Genomic DNA, 19,248 nt, shown 5'->3' on the forward strand with positions numbered 1-19,248 from the left:
CCCCTGCTATGAGCTGTGTTGGAATACATCTTTGTTGGAGATAAATTTATGGATATCAGAAGCGGGACCACGCCTCAAAACACGCCCCTTCCGAGTCTTATCTATATATGACCCCCCCCTAGTTCTACAAGCTGTTTGTTGTCATTTATGTGCCTCATCCTCCCTCCCCTTTTCAATCCTTTCACTTCTTCGCTTCTATTTAGTACATGGGGATCTGCCAGGCCCGGGGGCCGCTAACAGTCCCCATTGAGGCCTGCCCCAAACAGCAGCTCATTTCTTGATTAAGCCATTCGCCTTTATCTACTAAAAATGCTTCCAAACCTAAAATGAGGACGTGGGTCCAGCTAGTGAATAGATATTTTAGCAGATATGCTTTGCTTGTGTCACCTTACCTCATGGGATTTTTCAGTCCATCTCCAGTTTGCCAGGCTTAGCTTACCAAACAGATAGTTAAGTTAATTTACTAAAAAAGTAACTAAAGAAAAGAAATGGAAGACAATTTGAATAGAATGTTATGGTCACAACAGAGATAAAAAAATTCAACAAAGGGCATATTTACTTCTACTAGATATGTCGGCAAGCCAGTACTAATGACCGATACTAGCTATTTGCTGATCTATGTCAGCATTTGTAACAGCCGATAAATTAAAAATTAAAAAGGAAAAAAATGAATTGTGAGAAACTCCCTTTAGCCATGTTGCAAATGTTGACGTTGCCATCGTTTGTCCAACAGAGGGCACTCTACATGTCCCTATTTACAACACTCATGTTTGGAACGCCAGAAACACGAAAACCAGCGGGTAGTCGGGCAGAGCGTAAATGAGCGAATAAATAACTAAACATAGTAAATATTAGGGAAATGTGTTTATGTGTCATGTGTCTGAAAGAATATTCGATTTTCAAATCACGAAATAATGGTATCTGTCTTAAAAATCCTATGTCTGTCAGACTCTGACAGACTCTGTCAGAAGCACTATTAGTACAAAGCATTGGGATTTTATTCATTCATTTATTTATTTTTAGCTTAACACTTAGTGAGTGCATGGAATTAGTCCAGTATACAATAACCTCTGTTTATACATGTAAAAGAGTGGGCACCATTCAGTTTTACTCAGTTGTTCAGCTGATATTTGTTCATCATCATTCATTAGCAGCAGTACGATGCGTTCGGCAACACCACACAGTTTTCTGGACTTTATCCAGACTTCCCAGCAGCTCTCGACCTATGAACCTTTATTGCAGAAACCTTGCTTTGCATTCTGTGCGTCTCCAGAGACCAGGCGGCTGGCAGTATTCCTGCTTTTTTTTTACACAATCAATCATTAGTTTTCCCAACCAAATGCCACATTTTTTTAAACATTCAATTGCATAATCAAGTTAAGAACAGCCGCTGCCAACCGTTCTACAGATTTGCTGTGACTGTCAAATGTTGCACCTGTCTGCCCGTAGTGTTAATCACATCAGCCACAAATAACCTGCCTACAAAAACAACAATAAAAATCCACACGTTTATTGTTTCTGACACTTTAAATATGCACAGTTAACACTGGCCTGGAGTAACCTGGATACATGGATAGTGTTGTAGGTTGTGTATCTTTTACTCACCACTAAAACCTAAATGTTCGAAACGCTATGATGGTTTTGCACCCCAGTGTGTGTGTGTGTGTGTGTGTGTGTGTGTGTGTGTGTGTGACTGACAGAGTTTCATTAACGACGCTAATCAACGACAGGAGAGTAAATTAGCCGGCAACAGAGGTCACAGTGTCGTTTGTGGAAAACTGCTGTCGATGCCACCTTTCACCTCCTGCAGCTTGGTAACAAATAAAAATCAAGTTTTTTGCAAAGCTTCAAATCATTGTTTGAGACAAGCAGGTGATTGGTCTTTGTTACTTTGGCAGTTAGATTACTTTCCCAGAATCTATTTTATTTTTTCTCAGGAATTTGGCCTCTCTCCACGTAAATGGATAGCAGGGGAGTGATAGATTCACTGTAGCTCTACTTAGACTCCGTCTGCATTTGGGAAGCTGATGCCAGGAAGAGCACACGCATCAGTCTATGCTAACAAAACAGTAGGTGGAATAAACATTCTTGGTCCCTGAGGGAATTTGTGCTGGCATTAGATAGATTGACAGAAGGCTGAATATAAAGTTGTTTTCTGTGTTTTGTGAACCATTGTTAAACAGAGAAATGGAGTACCCACTTTATTTTCCACGCATTCATAGATGCAAGCATTGGCTCTCCAGAGCTCCAAGTATTCTTACGTGCTAGACCAGAACATATCGAGAGTAATTTGCTGTGTCCACCTGCAGATTTACAGTACATATGTACAGCAATTAAAATAACCCTAGTGTGCATGCATCCCTGGCCTAAGCATTGGCTCTGAAATGTCCAAATCTGTCAGCAGCATCAAAGCGAGCTGCATCTAATCCCAAAGGACCCGGCTAGCCAGCTTGGAGCTCCACCTGCACACCACTGAAGCTTTCATCAGCTGCACGTATCACAAAACTGCCATATCTGCTTACATGCAGGCCATAAACTGCTGCTGGGAACGAGGCTCCTATGCACAGCTCTTCATCTCCCTTCCCCCAGAGTTAAAGTTGTTGAAAAGCAGAAGAAACTCAAACTGTTTCTTCTGTCATACGATTCATGAAAAAGGATGCAGGCGTTAGGAGGGTAGGGAGGTGAGGGGGGGTGCTTACGTGTCTCCTTTCTGTTAGGAGAATTGAAGAAGTGAAATACAAAGGATGATCTACTGGGGCAGCTGATGTTAGTTGTTTTGCAGCTGAGACATGTAATGAGAGTTTCACATGAAAAGACGAGTGCAGTGCACGAACAGATGGTCTGAATTTGAATATTCCTTTCATTGGTTCCTATATGAACCCAGGTTAGAGCAATAAACCCCGACAACTGTTTTTTTAAGTGACTGACAGTTAAACTATAGAAATTCTTTACTTAATTTCTCAGATTTTCTCCACTGGATACTCCTTTCTGTGACTTCTCTTGCTTGTGTGAGTGCGTGTGTGTGTGTGTCTCTGTCTGTGTGTGTGTGTGTGTGTCTCTGTGTGTGTGTGTCTGTGTGTGTCCCAGCTGGAGTGAAGACTGTTTATATTATTGGTGATGAAAGAGGGGCCCCAAGAGGCCTCTATAATAGGCTGGGAGGCCTCTGACTTTTTATAATGGTCTGTATGGTTGTGTGTGCCTGCTTGTGAGAGAGACACAATTGTACCACTATATAATTGTCAATGGGAGGACACACTTTTACATAATACAGATACACAAAGAAAGAGAGAGAGAGTCTATCCAAACATAAAGGCACTCACACAGAGAAGCACAGTCTCTCTCTCTCTCTCTCTCTCTATCTCACTCACACTCACACACACACACACACACACACACACACACACACACACACACACACACACACACACACACATTGTTGAGCCATCTGAGCCCAGTGTGTCCAATAACAGCAGGTGCTGTCAAGTGCAAGCACAGCAGACCTGCCCTGACACAGAAACCCACACATGGATGGATGCACATATGTCAGCACGCCGCACACTCATTCATACACCTTCCTTTTCCATGGAGCTCTCACATTCAGTAACTCATTTTTAAAACGACGGTCTGATTGGTGAAGTTTATGCACTGTTACGGTTGTAGTCATGACAGCGTGCCTGGTACTGTTGGGATGTTCCCATCTGTGCAGGACTTCCTCCAGTGCCCATCAGCCCTACTTTATGTTAAATATTGAGTGTAAACTTTGGGATTTAAAAAAAAGTGTATTAAATATGATTTTATTTATATAGAGATATAAAATAACAATGACCAGTGACCAGCCTTCTGCTACAGTTTTACAAATATAGAATCAGCTTGAAAGAGTCAAAAGAACTATGATGCTTTAATGTTTAGTTGAAATTTGATTACTTGTGTTTACCAATTAGGTTAGTCCTCACGCAGGCCTAGAGACAAGTTGGCGACCACCTGGCGACCAATGAGGTTGCTAGGAAAAAATGAGGATTTGGTCATTGTTATTGTAAGTTATTGCTTAAAGCTGCGTTTACACAGGCCTATCAGTCAGTAACCCCTGGCAACCACGGAAAAAACGACTGGTTGGCGAGCATTTATGGGAGGATGGTGGCAGATGCTAGGTTGATGTTGTACCAAAAAACTCCCCAACTACTTGCTAAATTGGAAAGAAACTGCAAAAAGTTTCTTCAAAGTAAAACTTGCACCTTTTGGAACACAATTGAATCACAACTTTTACTTTAAAGGCAAACATTTTTATGTTTCCCATTAGTGTTGCTCTTTTTCAGCTTTTCAAAAGTACAAGTGACTGAGATGATCTGAGATTGACCAAAGTATATTTCAAAAGAGGCTTTTGGTGCAGCCAAAAATGTACCACGATGGGTTCATAGCCTCATGCTAGCGCTAGAACATTAACACCGAACAAACAAACAACCATGGTTACACAATCATTTGTATTTTTAATGCTTATATTAAATATTCTGTATCAGATACCTTTCAGCTGCTTTGTTATTCACATGGATTACCACAGACAGCAGGTCTACATGTTTCATTTGGCAGATTTCTTTTTACAGCACATGCCCTGTTTGATGCAACCCCAAAGAGATTGGTGTCGAGTCTGGGGATCTTTCGCTTGCTAGGCAAATGCGTAAACCACTACACTACACCTTTAGTTGATGTACGAACATGTAGTATTTTCATAATGGGTTTTTGTCCAAGAACACCCAGGCTTCGCTGCTGGTGTGACCCAAGCTCAACACGGTCTCTAGCTTTGTCTGTAGTGCTGCCGTATGGCTTACCTTTAGGGCACTCTGAACTCAGCCGTCCAGAAATTTGCCTGCATGTGTGTGAGAAGAGATCAGGTGTAAACAAAGTTCATTTTAAACTCAACGACACACCCATAATGATTCGGGACAGTATTTTGCAGGGTTGCAATGCTATCTTGACAAAATCTGTGCAGACAGACCACCTTTGTGTTACCTCCTGCTACAGTATTCATTTAAATGAGAGACACTCACAGACAGGCAGCCTCACAAGCTGAAAACAATACCAGCTACACAGTCATGGCTGGTAATGAAGCCCTTGATTTGATATGTAAGTCGATGATGTGTAATCTCTTCTAGCTGAGAGCGTAGAACAGTAAATATCAGTCTCATTTGCACTAAATGAAGCTAATAATGGCATCCTTAGCTTTCATGTTATATTTTTTTTCTTATTTCTTTTTAGTGCACACCTTCTCTTTGTCTCATGCTCTCTCTTTGTTCCCCCCTCACCATCTCCCTGTCCCTGTCTTTGTCTGTGTGCGTTAATATATTTAGCAGTGCCATATCATACGCTGTGCTAACTTCATTAACTATCTCAGCATGAGCCTACAGTGACTGAATGATAATAACCCTCACCCCCCAGACTCACTGGCTCTACCACACACACACGCGCACACACAGACACACACACACACACACACACACACACACACACACACACACACACACACACACACACAGCCCTGGGAGCTTAACAGTAATGCATGTATAACTGATTACAGTTTACTTCATTATGACAAAGCATTTTATATTTGTTATTATGATAAATGACCTCTCTAACCCTATCAGACCCATCAGTGAGTTCATCATTAAGAGTCCCAAATAAATCTGTGTAAAGAAGACAGAAAAATCAGCTGATTGAAGAAAGGGGGTGATTTAAAAAAACAAAAAAAACAGCCACCGTTAGTTCAAATATTACGTCAGAGTTAGGCTGCGATTCATCTGCAAAATTGTTTTCTGCATTTAACAAAGAACCACAGCAAATCCTTACATTTGAGGGAGTTAGCCATGATTAATGACTAATGATTAATTTTCTGTTGGTCGACCAGTTGTTTGAGGTTTCACAGCATGTCTGCGATAATTAGGAAAAACGGTGCCGATCTCTATGCCAAGCTGTCCTTTTGAAAGCTTTAAACGGGTTTCTCCCAGTGTGGCACAGACGTTCACTTTGGACTCAGAGGTGAACTGATTAGATTTTTGTGGTCAGAGGTCAAAAGACCAAGGTCCCAGTAATCTCATGTCCGTTGCTGTCTCGTGAAAGTGATATTTCAGGAGCAGCTGCAAGGGATTTAATTACATCTGGCACAAATGTTGACTTGGACTCAAGAATGAACGGATCTGAACGTGGCGGTCAAGGGGCAAGCTCACTGTGGGCTTATGAAACATGTTTTTGGAAGTTTTTCAAGGATTAATGACACAATTTTCTCTCAAATGTCCAGACGGGTAAAAACACTAAGTCGGATCATTTAGATCCAGAAGGGCATCATCTTCAATGTGACATCATAACATTGTGTAAAAACACTTATTCTGCAACACCATTACTTAGGAACAAAGGTCATGACCATATGGTCAGAAGACTGATTGATGAGACTACAAACTGTGGTGATTAATAGGTCCTGCTGGGGTTCAAGATGCTTGTAAAGCATCTGTGTTTTAGAATTTGTGGCTTTCTGTGGGTGAAGGATCACTAGTGTCGTGTCTACAGTGCATTTCCCGAACATAAATACACTTAATACCTTTTTTTTTATTGAAAAGCCATCGTGGTTGGTAGAGGTGTACCATACTGCAAAGCTGTAACTAGAGTTTTATGTCATTTCTGTCACTGTTGGTAGTTTTACCTGTAACAGTCAAATGTTTTACAGAAAACATGCCTTTGTTTTCTTGCGTCTAATCTCACTCCTTTGCTTCTTTTTTCTATCAGGTCAGTGTGCTGGAGCGCCAGGTGATAGATTTCCTGGGATACCAGTGGGCTCCCATCCTGACCAACTTCCTGCACATCATTGTTGTCATCCTGGGCCTTTTTGGCACCATTCAGTTCAGGCCGAGATACGTCACTGGGGTGAGTTTTGCACTCAAAACAAGCATTTTACGTATACTCTGCTCTCTCTCTTTTTAAAGCTTTATAACTTATTTAAGTAGTATGTTTGATGTTTTCACAACCTTTCGTTAAAAAAAAGTTCAGGACAGTGAAAACTTCATTCATACCTGGATGATGCACTATGAAATCCACTTGAATGGATAACAGAGAAAATTTAAACAGTTTGCATTAATAATTAATAAAAACACATCTGCTGGTGGATGCAAGATTGATGGAAGACCATGTACTGTATTTATTTTATATACCGATGAGCCACTACATTAAAATTGACAGTTTGAGTGAATAACTCTGATCATCTCATCACAATGTAAAGTGTTGTTGGGAAATCTGGTTCCAGGCATTCATGTTGTCGGTGAAACAGAGTTTTCACAGGGAAATATCCCAGGTGGATCCCAGCAAATTCAGCTCGTGGTGAAAAGCTCACAGAAAGTGCAAAAGCCTACTCTACAGGCCTCAGTTAGCATGTTAAATGTTAAAATTCATGACAGTACAATTAGAAAAAGACTGAACACGTTTGGCTTGTTTGGAAGGGTTTCCAGGAGAAAGCCTCTTCTCTCTAAAAAGAACATGACAGTACAGCTTAGGTTTGAAAAGCTACATCTGAACAAACCACAAGATGTCTGGAAAGCTTGGCCAAATCGGGTCACGAAACAGGACAATGATCCCAAGCACAGCAGCACATCTACTATGGAACTGCTGAAGAAAAAAAGAATCAAGGTGCTGCAGTGCCCTAGTACGAGTTAACCTGATTGAAATGCTGTGGCAGAAATTTAAGCGAGGAGTGCATAGATGAATGCTCGCAAACCTCAAGGCACTCGAGCAATGTTGTAAAGAAGAGTGGTCCAAAATTTCCCTCACAACAGTGTGAGAGACTGATGAAGTCATACATAAAACAATTACTTCAACTTATTGCTGCTAAAGGTGCTTCTACAAGCTAGAATTATGGAGTGTAATTAGTTTTTCACAGGACTGCACAGTGAACACTTTGTTTTCCATGTGACTGTACCGCCGTGTTGCAGACGTGTTTTTAAGGGATTTAAAATACAATTTGATTATTAAAGAGTTTGAATAATGGTTTTAAACAGACATTAAATACATAAAATCTATTTGTATGGACCAATTTTAACCTCATTTTTCTGGCTTTCAGACTACTCCTGGGTTTTCTCCCGTTTAATTGAATAGCAAATCAAAAACCTGGAACATTGCTAGCAAAACTTTTTTTTTAAAACAAAGAACCCAAGGACCTAAGGCATTATCAGAGCCTGCACACTCCCAAGATCCCAGTCTAATCAAGCTTCTGTGGGATGTGCAGACAGAAGCCAAATGTAAAGCAGCTCCACCCAGTCTATACCAGAATCCTGGTGCCATCAGACTCCAGAGGTCCCATGTTCACGCTCTAATAGGTTAGAGGTGGTGGTGTGGCTGATCGGTATATATATTTTAAAAAATGCATTATATATATATATATACATATATATATATATATATGTGTGTGTAAAAAGATGGTGTGAACAGAGTGGGAGTAGGAAGAACTTTTGAGGAGGAATTAGCAGATTAGTGCAAAGCTCCCCTTCACATTGCCACATTGTATTAATCCAATCAGAAGACCTTCAAGTAGACACACAAGGTTTAGTAAGAAGATTCAGTTAATGAAAGAGACTGAAAGTTGTATCAAAGCTTGTAAAATCATTCTCGCTTTCTTATAACTTGCACAAACACATACACACAACATCGCTATCCATTTTCTCTTCCTGTCTGGTTTGATTCAGGTGATCTGTTGTACTATTTGCAGTTGTTTCTGTTTCTTTGCATCTCAACGACATCAAAAGTGAAGCCTCCCTCTGTCTTTCTCTCCGTCTCACCCAGTCCCAATGCAAGACACGAAGATGCATTTTAAATTCTCTAACAAAGGCTTGTCAAGTCTTGTCGGCATCTCACTTTCCTCTCTGCGTATCTCTCTGCCTGTTTCTCCGCAGTATGCAGCCTGGCTCGTAGTCTGGATGACCTGGAACGTTTTCATCATCTGTTTTTACCTGGAGGTTGGAGACCTGTCCAGAGTAAGAACATTTTTCTTTGTAGAGGGGAGGGAGCACCATTGCAAAATATGGATATAAATCTGATAACACACATTCAAGTGGTGTAGGGAACTTAATTATTATTATTATTTATTTTATGTTATTTTTTGCATTTAGATATGGCTTTGTTTACTCCCAGCATGCTATATGAGTCACACAAATATTAAGAAAAGAATTAACTCACTAAATAAGCTGATTATTTGTGAGGGTTTAATCAACTTTAAAACCGTCTGCCATTACATGTATGTTGGTTCCCCTTGTGTCACCAAGCTAGTTGTAATTCTTCTGGGGATGTCCTGCAGTCTCTGGCACCGTTTGGGTCTTGTGAAATATGGATTTTGGCCTCTGCGGATCGGGCTTGTTCCAGTGCATTTTGTAGATGCTTGGTTGACTGATTGATCAATTGGGGTCTGGCGAGGCTGGATGGCTTGTTATGTTTCTTGAGCTGTTGCTGAGCTTTTTCTGTGGCCAGGATATATCGTCCCGCTAGGGGAAGGCAGCGGCCATTGGGGAGCACTGCTATATGGAGTGTTGGGGTACTTTGAGTGCAACAGTGGTGAGATTGGTGGTATGTGCCAAAGCAAAATGTGCATGAATGTCAAGACCAAAGATTTCTTAGTGGAACATTGCATTGTAGTGAAATTATTTCCTTTCAGCCGTCATTGGTTTGATTTTAAAATCACTATGTTGCTATTATCCACTAATAAATATTAGAGATGACTGGAGGGTTTTCAAATTCTTTTTGATGTGTTTTTCAAAAGTTAGCCTTATCTGAACTCCAAATTTGTTGATTTAAATGTATTTTATCAGATTCGATGATTTATTAAGGCTAATCAGTGCTTCCATAAACAGAAGAAATCAGTTGATGTGAGTGCTGATTATTGCTGATTACACACTCGGGTGTGTGGCTGTTGAAAAAAAATATTGCCTCACTTCTCTGTAATTTACTTATTTTATTGGACAGTTTCACAACATGCTTGCTATCAGTTTAATATCTGACACAGGACTGCGGTTACAGCCGCCTCATACCATCCGTCTTAATCTGTTCTAATCTACATCTTATTGGTTTTTCCATCAGTCATCCATCAATCAATTAATGATATTTGGGAGTACAATTTCTTTTATATCTGGTACTTGTTGCATATACTCATACCGTTTCTGCTCTTCCCACACAAGCACACAGTCTACACTCTCAGCCTTTTTCACAAATTTTTACACATTTCAATTTTGAGTTGAAAGTTGTCTAAAATCCGCCTTCTGTTCAGAAATCCAAATAGCTGGGCGATAAATTTTATTCACCGCATTCGACAGTGGGTCAGTGGCTGATTGGTATATACCTCTCAATATCCCCATGGCCTAGTTGTAACAGAAACCACTGAAACTGAGAGAACAGGGGACTACTGTTTGGGTTTCGTTTTTATCACACGGGAAAAACGAGCAAGTCTGTCATTTTAAACGGATAGAGTGGAAGGTAGAAACATGCGGAAATGGCACAGCAAAATAAATAGTGTGGATCACTTTTCTTTGGGTTAAAATTATTAGTTTGTGTTCTGTAAGATAAAGTAATTTAAAAGGCTTCAGCTCTCCTGACCAAAATCAACACATCTGGTTTCTAATGAGGGCAAAGCAGCCAGTTAATTAGCAATACCGTCATCAATTACCCGCTGACCAATCGTACAGAAGCACACACAAACCAGATGCTAAACAGCTTTGCTTTTATGACCAGAACAGTTTGCACGTGCCTCAAGGACACATCCTCCTTGACCCAGTTACCGCAGCAGAGAAAACCACAAAGTCCCGCTTCTCCTCCGATCGGCTCCACCAGCTGTTATACAGTGTGAGATATAAATCCATCACCAACCGTTCTGAGGCTTAATTTCTGACCTGAGGGCTATTATTATTCTGGTCCACATGTAAAACAAGTACAAGTCTGATATTGTTTCCACAGGTGTACACATCCAGTTTAAAACATAAGAAAACTGATTTCTGTACCCCCGCATTGTGAGTGGTAGTCAACGCCAGAATAACAACAAATTTGGCAACAGGCCTCAAAATTTTTTACAAAATTAAGATCTTAGAACAGCTTTAAACACTGGAAGTGATTTGCAGCGATGTGGTGAACAGTGGGAGGTAAATTATGCTCAGTGACTTGAAGTGAGCAGGTCCCAACATAAACTTCTCTCAACTTCCAGCAACAACTGAATCCCCAAAGCTATTTAACTTGGATACTTCCATCTATACTGATTTATATTGGTATGGTTCTGTTTTGGACCCTCTCATCCCTTCTGCATTAACTGTAAATCTGTACAAATATATTGTATGTTAAAAATATTTTTCAGACTCATCTATCTTTAATGCAGGCGTGCTGCATTTTGCTTTTTAAGATTAAGCTTGATTTTTAAAGATTTTCAGATGCAAATAAACAGATCTGACCAATCAGATCACTGCATTTGGCAACAAGTGCGCTCTTATCTCAAAACACTCATCGGTACTGAATATACAAATAGTAATATAATACTGTTTTACTTCAGACACAGCTAGACGCAGGTAAGGGTCAGTCAGCTTTGAAATTATTTCTCTGCCTCCTCAGATGTGGTCCCAACTCCGCCAAAGAGCTTAAACTACCCTGAAATATGTACAAAAGCAGCTCTGATATAACTTCAACTCCTGGACCAAACCATGAAATTCTCCCTGCTTCTTACCTCTCGGGAGGATTAGATGAACCCAGAATCTCTGTTTTTCTTTCTGTTGTTTAGAAACATCAGAACCAGCTCGCCTTGTTTCTGATGCTGGTTTGATAGCTTGGTGCTGAGTTTTGGTATGTATATACGTTACAGCAGCAGTCCCCAACCTACGGGCAACTCACGGGCCGGTACTGGGCCACGAGAGTTGAGGCTTGGGTGTAAAATTTATGGTTTTCAGGGTTTTTACCAGTTTTTATCCTTTTTTTAAAACTGGCAAAAAAGGTTGGGGACCGCTGCATTAAAGGAGAAGTTCTCATCCTAAAAACTCAGAAATTCATGCTTTGTGTAAATGGCCTCAGAGCAGGCAATGCACCTCCCTGCCTTTATATATAAAGGCTGGAGATGAAGGTGGGTTGCAAAGTGGATTGCAGGTGTGTAGAATAACCAGTTCCACATGTAGAGGAGTCCCAGCTGACCTTTTAGCTGGTCAGCTGTGGGCTTCCTGGTCTATAACACTCTCCGGTTTAATCACCCTGAGGGAAACTAGATGTTAGCGCCAGATTTAATTGGATCCCAACCAGCAGCTGATAAAAGTTGATATAATATCATGACAGCCCAGCGAAAACAGACTTCAGGCTCGGATTTGAATACGAGTGTATCAATAATACATGGTTTGTACAGTATATTTACCAGAGAGTGAGATGAGTATCATCGTGACATGTTCTTTTCCTGCTGCCTCTATTTATGTATCACGCTGCCACTTGTCGGTATTTGATAAGGGTGAGGTTGGCACGCGCTTCAAGAACGCCATGATATAAATGAAATTTCTTTGAAACTCTCTCTCTCATTTGCTTCTCAATGCCACTCTCTCGCTCAGTCTCTCTCTCTCTCTCCCTCCTCCTGCGCCTCACTCTCTCTGTCTCCATGTAAGTCATCCCTCCTCTCCCTCTGCTCACCCTATAATCAAGTCTTTTTCAAGTTGCTTTCCAAAGTCCCATGCTCCTCTTCTGTCTCGCACATCTTCATCTCTCGCCTCGTTCTTCATTCCCCCTCCTCCTTCAAATTTCTTTTGTAGAGACACGTGGCCCTGTTGAGAAGGCACTCCTATTAGTGGACAATACAGGGCAGGGATTTGTGTACAGCCCATTACTTTATACACTCACACCATTACTGCGGGGTCACGGGACAAAACTGATTGTGACACGCTGCATTTTTCTTCATAAAAGCCATCTGGAAATGAAAGAGGGTGACAGTCCTTTGATTTACGCTATGTTATCACTGACACTTGGATTTGTAATGTAGCTTTGATGTCATTTTTTTCAGCCCAACACTCAGTTTTAACCATTAATAGACTTGATATGCAGATTGTACGTTTATCAGCCTATCAGGGAAATAAGTGAGCGCTTAGGGGCCTGCCTTCATTTTATATATTTTTTCTGCATGATATGTTTTAAACTAGGGGAAATATTGCAGGAAAAGGCATCGAATCTTCTCAATTCCTTCCATGATGACAGATTTCATTTTAACCATGCGGTGCACGGCACACAGGCTGTTTGATGTTCTGCTAACTGCAAATGTTCTTGGTGTTTTGTAGTACAACAGCAGGAAAAGTCAGAAATGTTAGGCCTGTAAAGGTATGGCATTTGCCAAACGCCCATGACATTTCTTCTTGATAAGGAAAGTAAACCCCCATGAAAGTGAGTGGAAAAGTAGGAGACACACAGAGTGGTTGGGGTGGATGGGGGTGGGGTGGGGGTGCTGGGTGGGCGGTGTCCGTGTTTGTCAGCTCAGTTTGACGTCCTAAAACCAGGCAACCAGATGGACGCTGAAAGAACAGGCAGATCATTATCATGACTGAGATTACGGCAAAGTGGGTTTGATGAGACATCATGACACTGAGAGCTAACAGGACATTGTGGGAGCATGGTGCACGTCAGCGATGACTCACTGACATTGTCCCACGCTTACAGACATGCACACACAAACACACAGCAAGCCCGTAAATCAAAGTTAGGGGGAACTCACTTTTTTATTCCTGAATTATTTTGAGCTTGACAGTTTTTATTAACGGTGGGAACAGCAGTTGACAGCTGGCTTATTCTCTTCTTCTGGAGATTTCAACAGTATCACACAGATTTCATCAGCAGATTAAGGTTACCCATATTTAATGGAAATGCAGGTGTATCCAGCGTGTTTGTTTCATTAAAATCAATGCTGTGCCTCGTATAATGCTAGGAATCACTGAGATGTTACTGCTATCCTGGCTTTTTGAAGCCAAGCTTTATGAACTTAAAGAGTGGAGTGCCATGTTATTGGCTAAAGTAACAGACTGATAAAATACTAGTATTTCCCCCAGTAAATCCAAAGTAGACGCTTTTTGGATGGTCTGTTCTGCACAACAAGCCATAATATTAGCCAGACAATCCATTAAAAATGCTCCAGGAGCACACACAGTGAAGAGTGGATGAGGCCTAGCAGATGCTGATAGGCTGCCTAACTCAATTATCCAGGTGGATGACCCCACTCAGAGTTGCTGCGAGATGAGAAAATGATTTTTCTTTCTTTTTTCTTTCTTTTTTTTTTTTTTTGCAGGCTGTAAATATAATTTTAATGCTGTAAAGTTGGCCATTTTAAAATGGAGTCTATGGGCATTGACTCCCTTTTGGAACCAACCTCAATTGGCACTGAGAGAAACTTCAGTTTGCCTTCTTTGATATGTTAGCTTTATTTTTCAGGCCTATGGGAAGCACTGATACTACATTACAAATTCTCCTTTTTATTTAACTAAACTGAACATCCTCTAAGTCTTCTCATTTATGTTGACCAAAGCTGACCTTCCTTGATCTTTCATGAATCTAGAGACAGCAACGGTTGCATTATTTTGTCTATAAAATACCAAGAAAAATTACATATTACATGACTCTACAGGTATCTGTTTCAGTGTGTGAGCAATCAAGCCAATGATGGTCCTTATCCATTCTGGACAATAGTAGCAAGTACCATTTAATACAATCTAATATTAGATTGTACCAGGACCAGGTGGGGTATGTTTTCCGATTCTTTGAGTAAATTTCAAAAGGTTGTCTTTGCCACACTAACAAAACGCTAGGACGATGTCATTAACAGGAGTGATGCTACTGTGCTCTTCTTTCTGTGATAGAGTTTGGCTTTTTTACCAGCCCTAACCGTTTAGCCATAAACATAGCCAAGCAGTGAATATTAATCAGATGCAAAGAAGTGGGATATTCACACAGTACATCTTAACCTGTAGCCTTAGACTTATGTGAGCTAATTGGGGACATGCCCAGATTTTTTAGGGTTAGGGTTAAACAATATTATTCTTTTTAAAATATTGGTGTAAAGAGATTCTTAAAATGTAGAATGAATTATTTGTTACTGGACTTAGGAATTAGATCAAATTATAATGGCAGAGCAGCCATTATAATTTGGCACCGGTCACAGAAGGAAGCTGCTTTCAGAACTTGACATTTTGCATTGTGTAAAATAATGCCTGACTGTTTGCCTGCATCAGGATTGTTTGTTGCAGGCAAACAGTGCAAATGTGTTGAGGTTTCACAGGCAAGTGAGTACTAACCACATGACATTAACTTGTCCGCCATGTTGGACATGTGACAATCATGGTGACAACGTAGGATCAAGTGAATAAGGCACTACTCATTCAGAGACTGGTCTGCAGCCATCTGGCAACCATTGGATGTAATAGGAAAAATGAGTATTCCCCAACTGGATGCAAGTGTATGGTGGAGGTGGATGGCAGTTGTAGGGAGATGACTGCTAAAGTTTGAGTCACACAGGCCTACAGACCAGGCGGTAATCCCGTGGCAACCATCTGTGACTAGGAAAAAAATATGTATTCTCCAAATAAGTGGCAAAAACCACAAATGCTATCTCTGAGTTGTACTGAAACTTTGAAGAGTGCAACACAAAATGGGCATAGAGACCATTCACCTGCGAGTAAAAGTGGCACCGTTCGAAAACACACTGGGTGCAGCATAAGAGCTGAGGCACAACTTTTACTTCGCCATCTCTAGTTTGCATCGCACTTATTCATCTAGTAGTTAACAAATATTTACTGACAAATACGAAAACCTGCAGTCAACCGTGGTTATCTGCTAGCAACCAGGTTTTTCGGTGCAGCACCATTTTTGCAACCACTTTCACCCAGCAACAGCTAGCAACATCCAGGAAACACAGCAAGCAAGTTGGGGAATACACATTTTCCACTAGCAAACAGTTGTTGTATCACATCCAATATGGCAGACAACTCTTGAGCAATGAGAAACCTAAGTAGACAAACAGATGCATGAACAGCCCGTCACTTTAATCTTCAGTGACTTAATTACTTTTTGCCAGAGTCGGCGTGTTAGGCGTGTAGTGTTAGGCTCTATCTACATGGCACATAAAAAACAGATAAGTAGAATTTTGAGATCCACATGTCTTTGGTTCTATTAATGCTTGTACTAATGAATGAATATTGAAATAATTTCACTCTAGCCTCTTTTTATGTTAATATTCAACCAGATATTTGGTTATCTAAAATCAGTGTACTGAAATAAATACGAATGTGACACAAACAAGGCCGAAAAAAAATTACTTTATTGAGCTAAAAAAAAGATGATTTTTTTTTAACCACTCCTATTGACTGCTGAGTCAAACAGTTCATTTTGGACGCTGCTTCCAAGTAGACACACAGTACACTGATGCATGTCTGCTAACATATGTCAGCACGAGGCAGGTTTTTGTGTACAAATCCTAGAACAACACACCTATGGATGTTTTCGCTTTATACAAGCTGATTTTCAGATGTATTAGAATTGCGTATTATAAGCAGACAGTTTATATTTGTTTATGTTTAAATTTCTGCTAAATAACTGTGTCTGCCTTTCTGTGAAGCCTTCTTTTTTGGCTTTTCTAACATTTGTGTTTGATAAAACTTTCTATCTAACGTGTATCTTTGCCTTCCACGAGGCCCCCGTGGAGCCCCAGAGGCAAGATAAGGTGTACATCCTGTCTTGACAGTAATTTGAGTTTAAGCCCAAGATTCATACCATATATCAGTCTGTCACAGTCCCATCCTTCCTGTCACTCGCTGCTGCACTATCTAATATAGCAGCAATGCCATAAAATTAATCTTTAAAAAGATTTCTGATGTGGCATCCCTGTCAGTTTTGGAGAGGAGCCTGTGGAGAGAGAGAGAGAGAGAGAGAACTGTCACCATGTTGCGAACGCACACTCGCATATTCACGCTCTCACACATATGCATGCGCACTCTCAGACAGCTAAGTGTCAGAAAAGTCCACTGTGTCATATAAAAGATGCAGCCACCCCCCTGGGCAACGCACAGATAGTGGCTCGTAGAACTGCACACGCACCAACTGTCAGTCATTTATCGGTGGTCGGGGTGGGGAGGGGGTACTGTGTGGGAGGGTGTCCTGCATACTTTTTAAATTTGTGAAAGTGTGTGTGCACGAGGGATGCATATTTGTTTATGTGCATGGACTAAATCCAGACTGCCTTAAAACGTTTTGATTTCCACATACACAGTGAAGCAGCGACAAAATAAAACGTGTGGAGGGAAAAAAATTAAAGAAGGCCATAAGTTTTGGTGACGAAAAGAAGAAAAGCGAGGCATCGGGGGTGAAGAGAGAGACTGAGAGGATGAGACATGAGAAAGTGTGATAAGAGCTGTAGAAGACGATGATGTGCTGCGAGATGGAGCCACAAGTGAATCAACGCGTGTCTTTCAACGGGGAAAAAGAGGTGAAGCGGGGACAAGGGGGAAAAAGAAGTCGAAACACGGAAAAAGTTGGTTCAACAAAACCTCTTAACAAGATAGGATCGCTTATCTAACAGAGGAGCAGGAAAAAAAGAAGAAGAAAAAATATCAAATGTGGCTTTCATATCAATTTCATATTAACATCAGATGCACCTGTTGTCAGCATGCGGTGGGCTTTTTACTCCGGGATGAATTGCAGTAGAAATATGACAGTAAATCAAACTCCAAGCCACCCAATTCATTGCTGAAGAAAGTTGAAAACAGGTTTCCAGTTTCTATGCTAATAGTTGCATTGAGACGATGAATGAGGGGATCCCCATACATTTAATCATAGGCGTTCTAGTTAAAACATCCACCCTGAGTCACTGACTTAATCCATCTGCCCTGTCTGTGTTTGATCAATGGATGCATTTGTTGAAATTGTGGCATGAAATTGCTTTTTTTTCCCCCCTTCCCCATTCAACACATCTCTAGTGGGACATTTCTACCCCACCAATTCTATTGCTTGAGCCCTGAGCTATTATTACTGGTGATTCCATTTGATTGTTACTCGTTTTTACTGTACAGTTTCATGTGAAATGAGCAGAGCACAGATTGGCTTAATGCCACAGTAGATAATAGATTTGATTGACTTGCCTGCTGCAGTCAAACTTGTCCCAGGGCCCGGATGGCAGCTTGTGTTATTTTCAAGTCTTAATGGATTTAGCTCAACTGTGTTAGCGATAGAGTTTGATTTCACTGTAAATGCTAAACTGATAATCTGCCTAGCCTTCAACTTGTAATTTACAGTATACTTCTTATCATAACATGCTCACAACCAAGAAAGAAGAACACATTTTTCTTACTTAGATTATCAGTCCATCGGGATTAGGAATGTATCTGGATGGCAGTACCTCCAAGATGGAATTTTGGAGTTGTTTTTGACCAGGATATGTCCTTCAGTGTGCATATTTAGCATCTATGTAGGACTGCTTTCTGCATTTATACAGTATCTCAAAAATGAGAAACACCCTGACCCAGAGTGATACTGAAAAACTATTTCATGGGTTTATGACTCCTGGACTGGACTGTAAGTCATTATTATCAGGATGTCCTGAAAACGCCCTGAAAAACCTTCGATTAATCCAAAATTCTGCAGTGAGAGTATGGACAGGGATGAGAATGACAGAGCATATTTTTCCCATATTGCCTTCTCTTTACTGGCTCCCTGTTAAATCCAGATTTAAATTTCAAATCCCTCTTCTCTCTTCTCCTCCTCAAGCATAAAGTCGGGTATCATCTCCATAGCAGTGAAAATGTATGCTATGCTTTCTAATGATACTGCCTAATAGATGCATATATACTGTAAACAGAATTGGTCCAAGCATGGAGCCCTGTGGAACCCCATAGTTCCTGTCCAGTTACATGAACAAATTGGAGTCTATACGAAAGATATGATTCAAACCAGTGCAGCGCAGTACCTTTAATGCATACGGCATGCTCTAATCTCTCAATTGAATTAAATTGAATTGAATTGAATGCACCAGAGTCCGAAGCCATTTTTATTTTCTGCCATTCAACATCCTGAAATCAGAATATGACAAGTTATTAACAACAACAACAACAAAAAAGGCCTGTATTTGTATAGCACTTTACTTAGTCCCTATGGACCCCAAAGCGCTTTACACTACATTCAGTCATCCACACATTCACACACACGTGATGGCAAGCTACATTGTAGCCACAGCTGCCCTGGGGTGCACTGACA

General features: G+C 40.7%; 1 protein-coding gene across 1 annotated transcript in view; it reads left to right on the plus strand.

Annotated features, from left to right (window-relative positions):
- The window catches only part of nkain2 (sodium/potassium transporting ATPase interacting 2), a 100,763-nt gene that overhangs the window by 44,449 nt on the left and 37,066 nt on the right, over positions 1–19,248 (plus strand). The window contains exons 2-3 of the mRNA XM_040018276.1: positions 6,769–6,906; positions 8,922–9,002. Coding sequence (XP_039874210.1) covers positions 6,769–6,906; positions 8,922–9,002 — 219 coding nt within the window. The remainder of the gene's footprint in view (positions 1–6,768; positions 6,907–8,921; positions 9,003–19,248) is intronic.

The sequence above is a fragment of the Simochromis diagramma genome, unplaced genomic scaffold, assembly GCF_900408965.1.
Source record: "Simochromis diagramma unplaced genomic scaffold, fSimDia1.1 OVJJ01000802.1, whole genome shotgun sequence".
Taxonomy (NCBI): Eukaryota; Metazoa; Chordata; class Actinopteri; order Cichliformes; family Cichlidae; genus Simochromis; species Simochromis diagramma.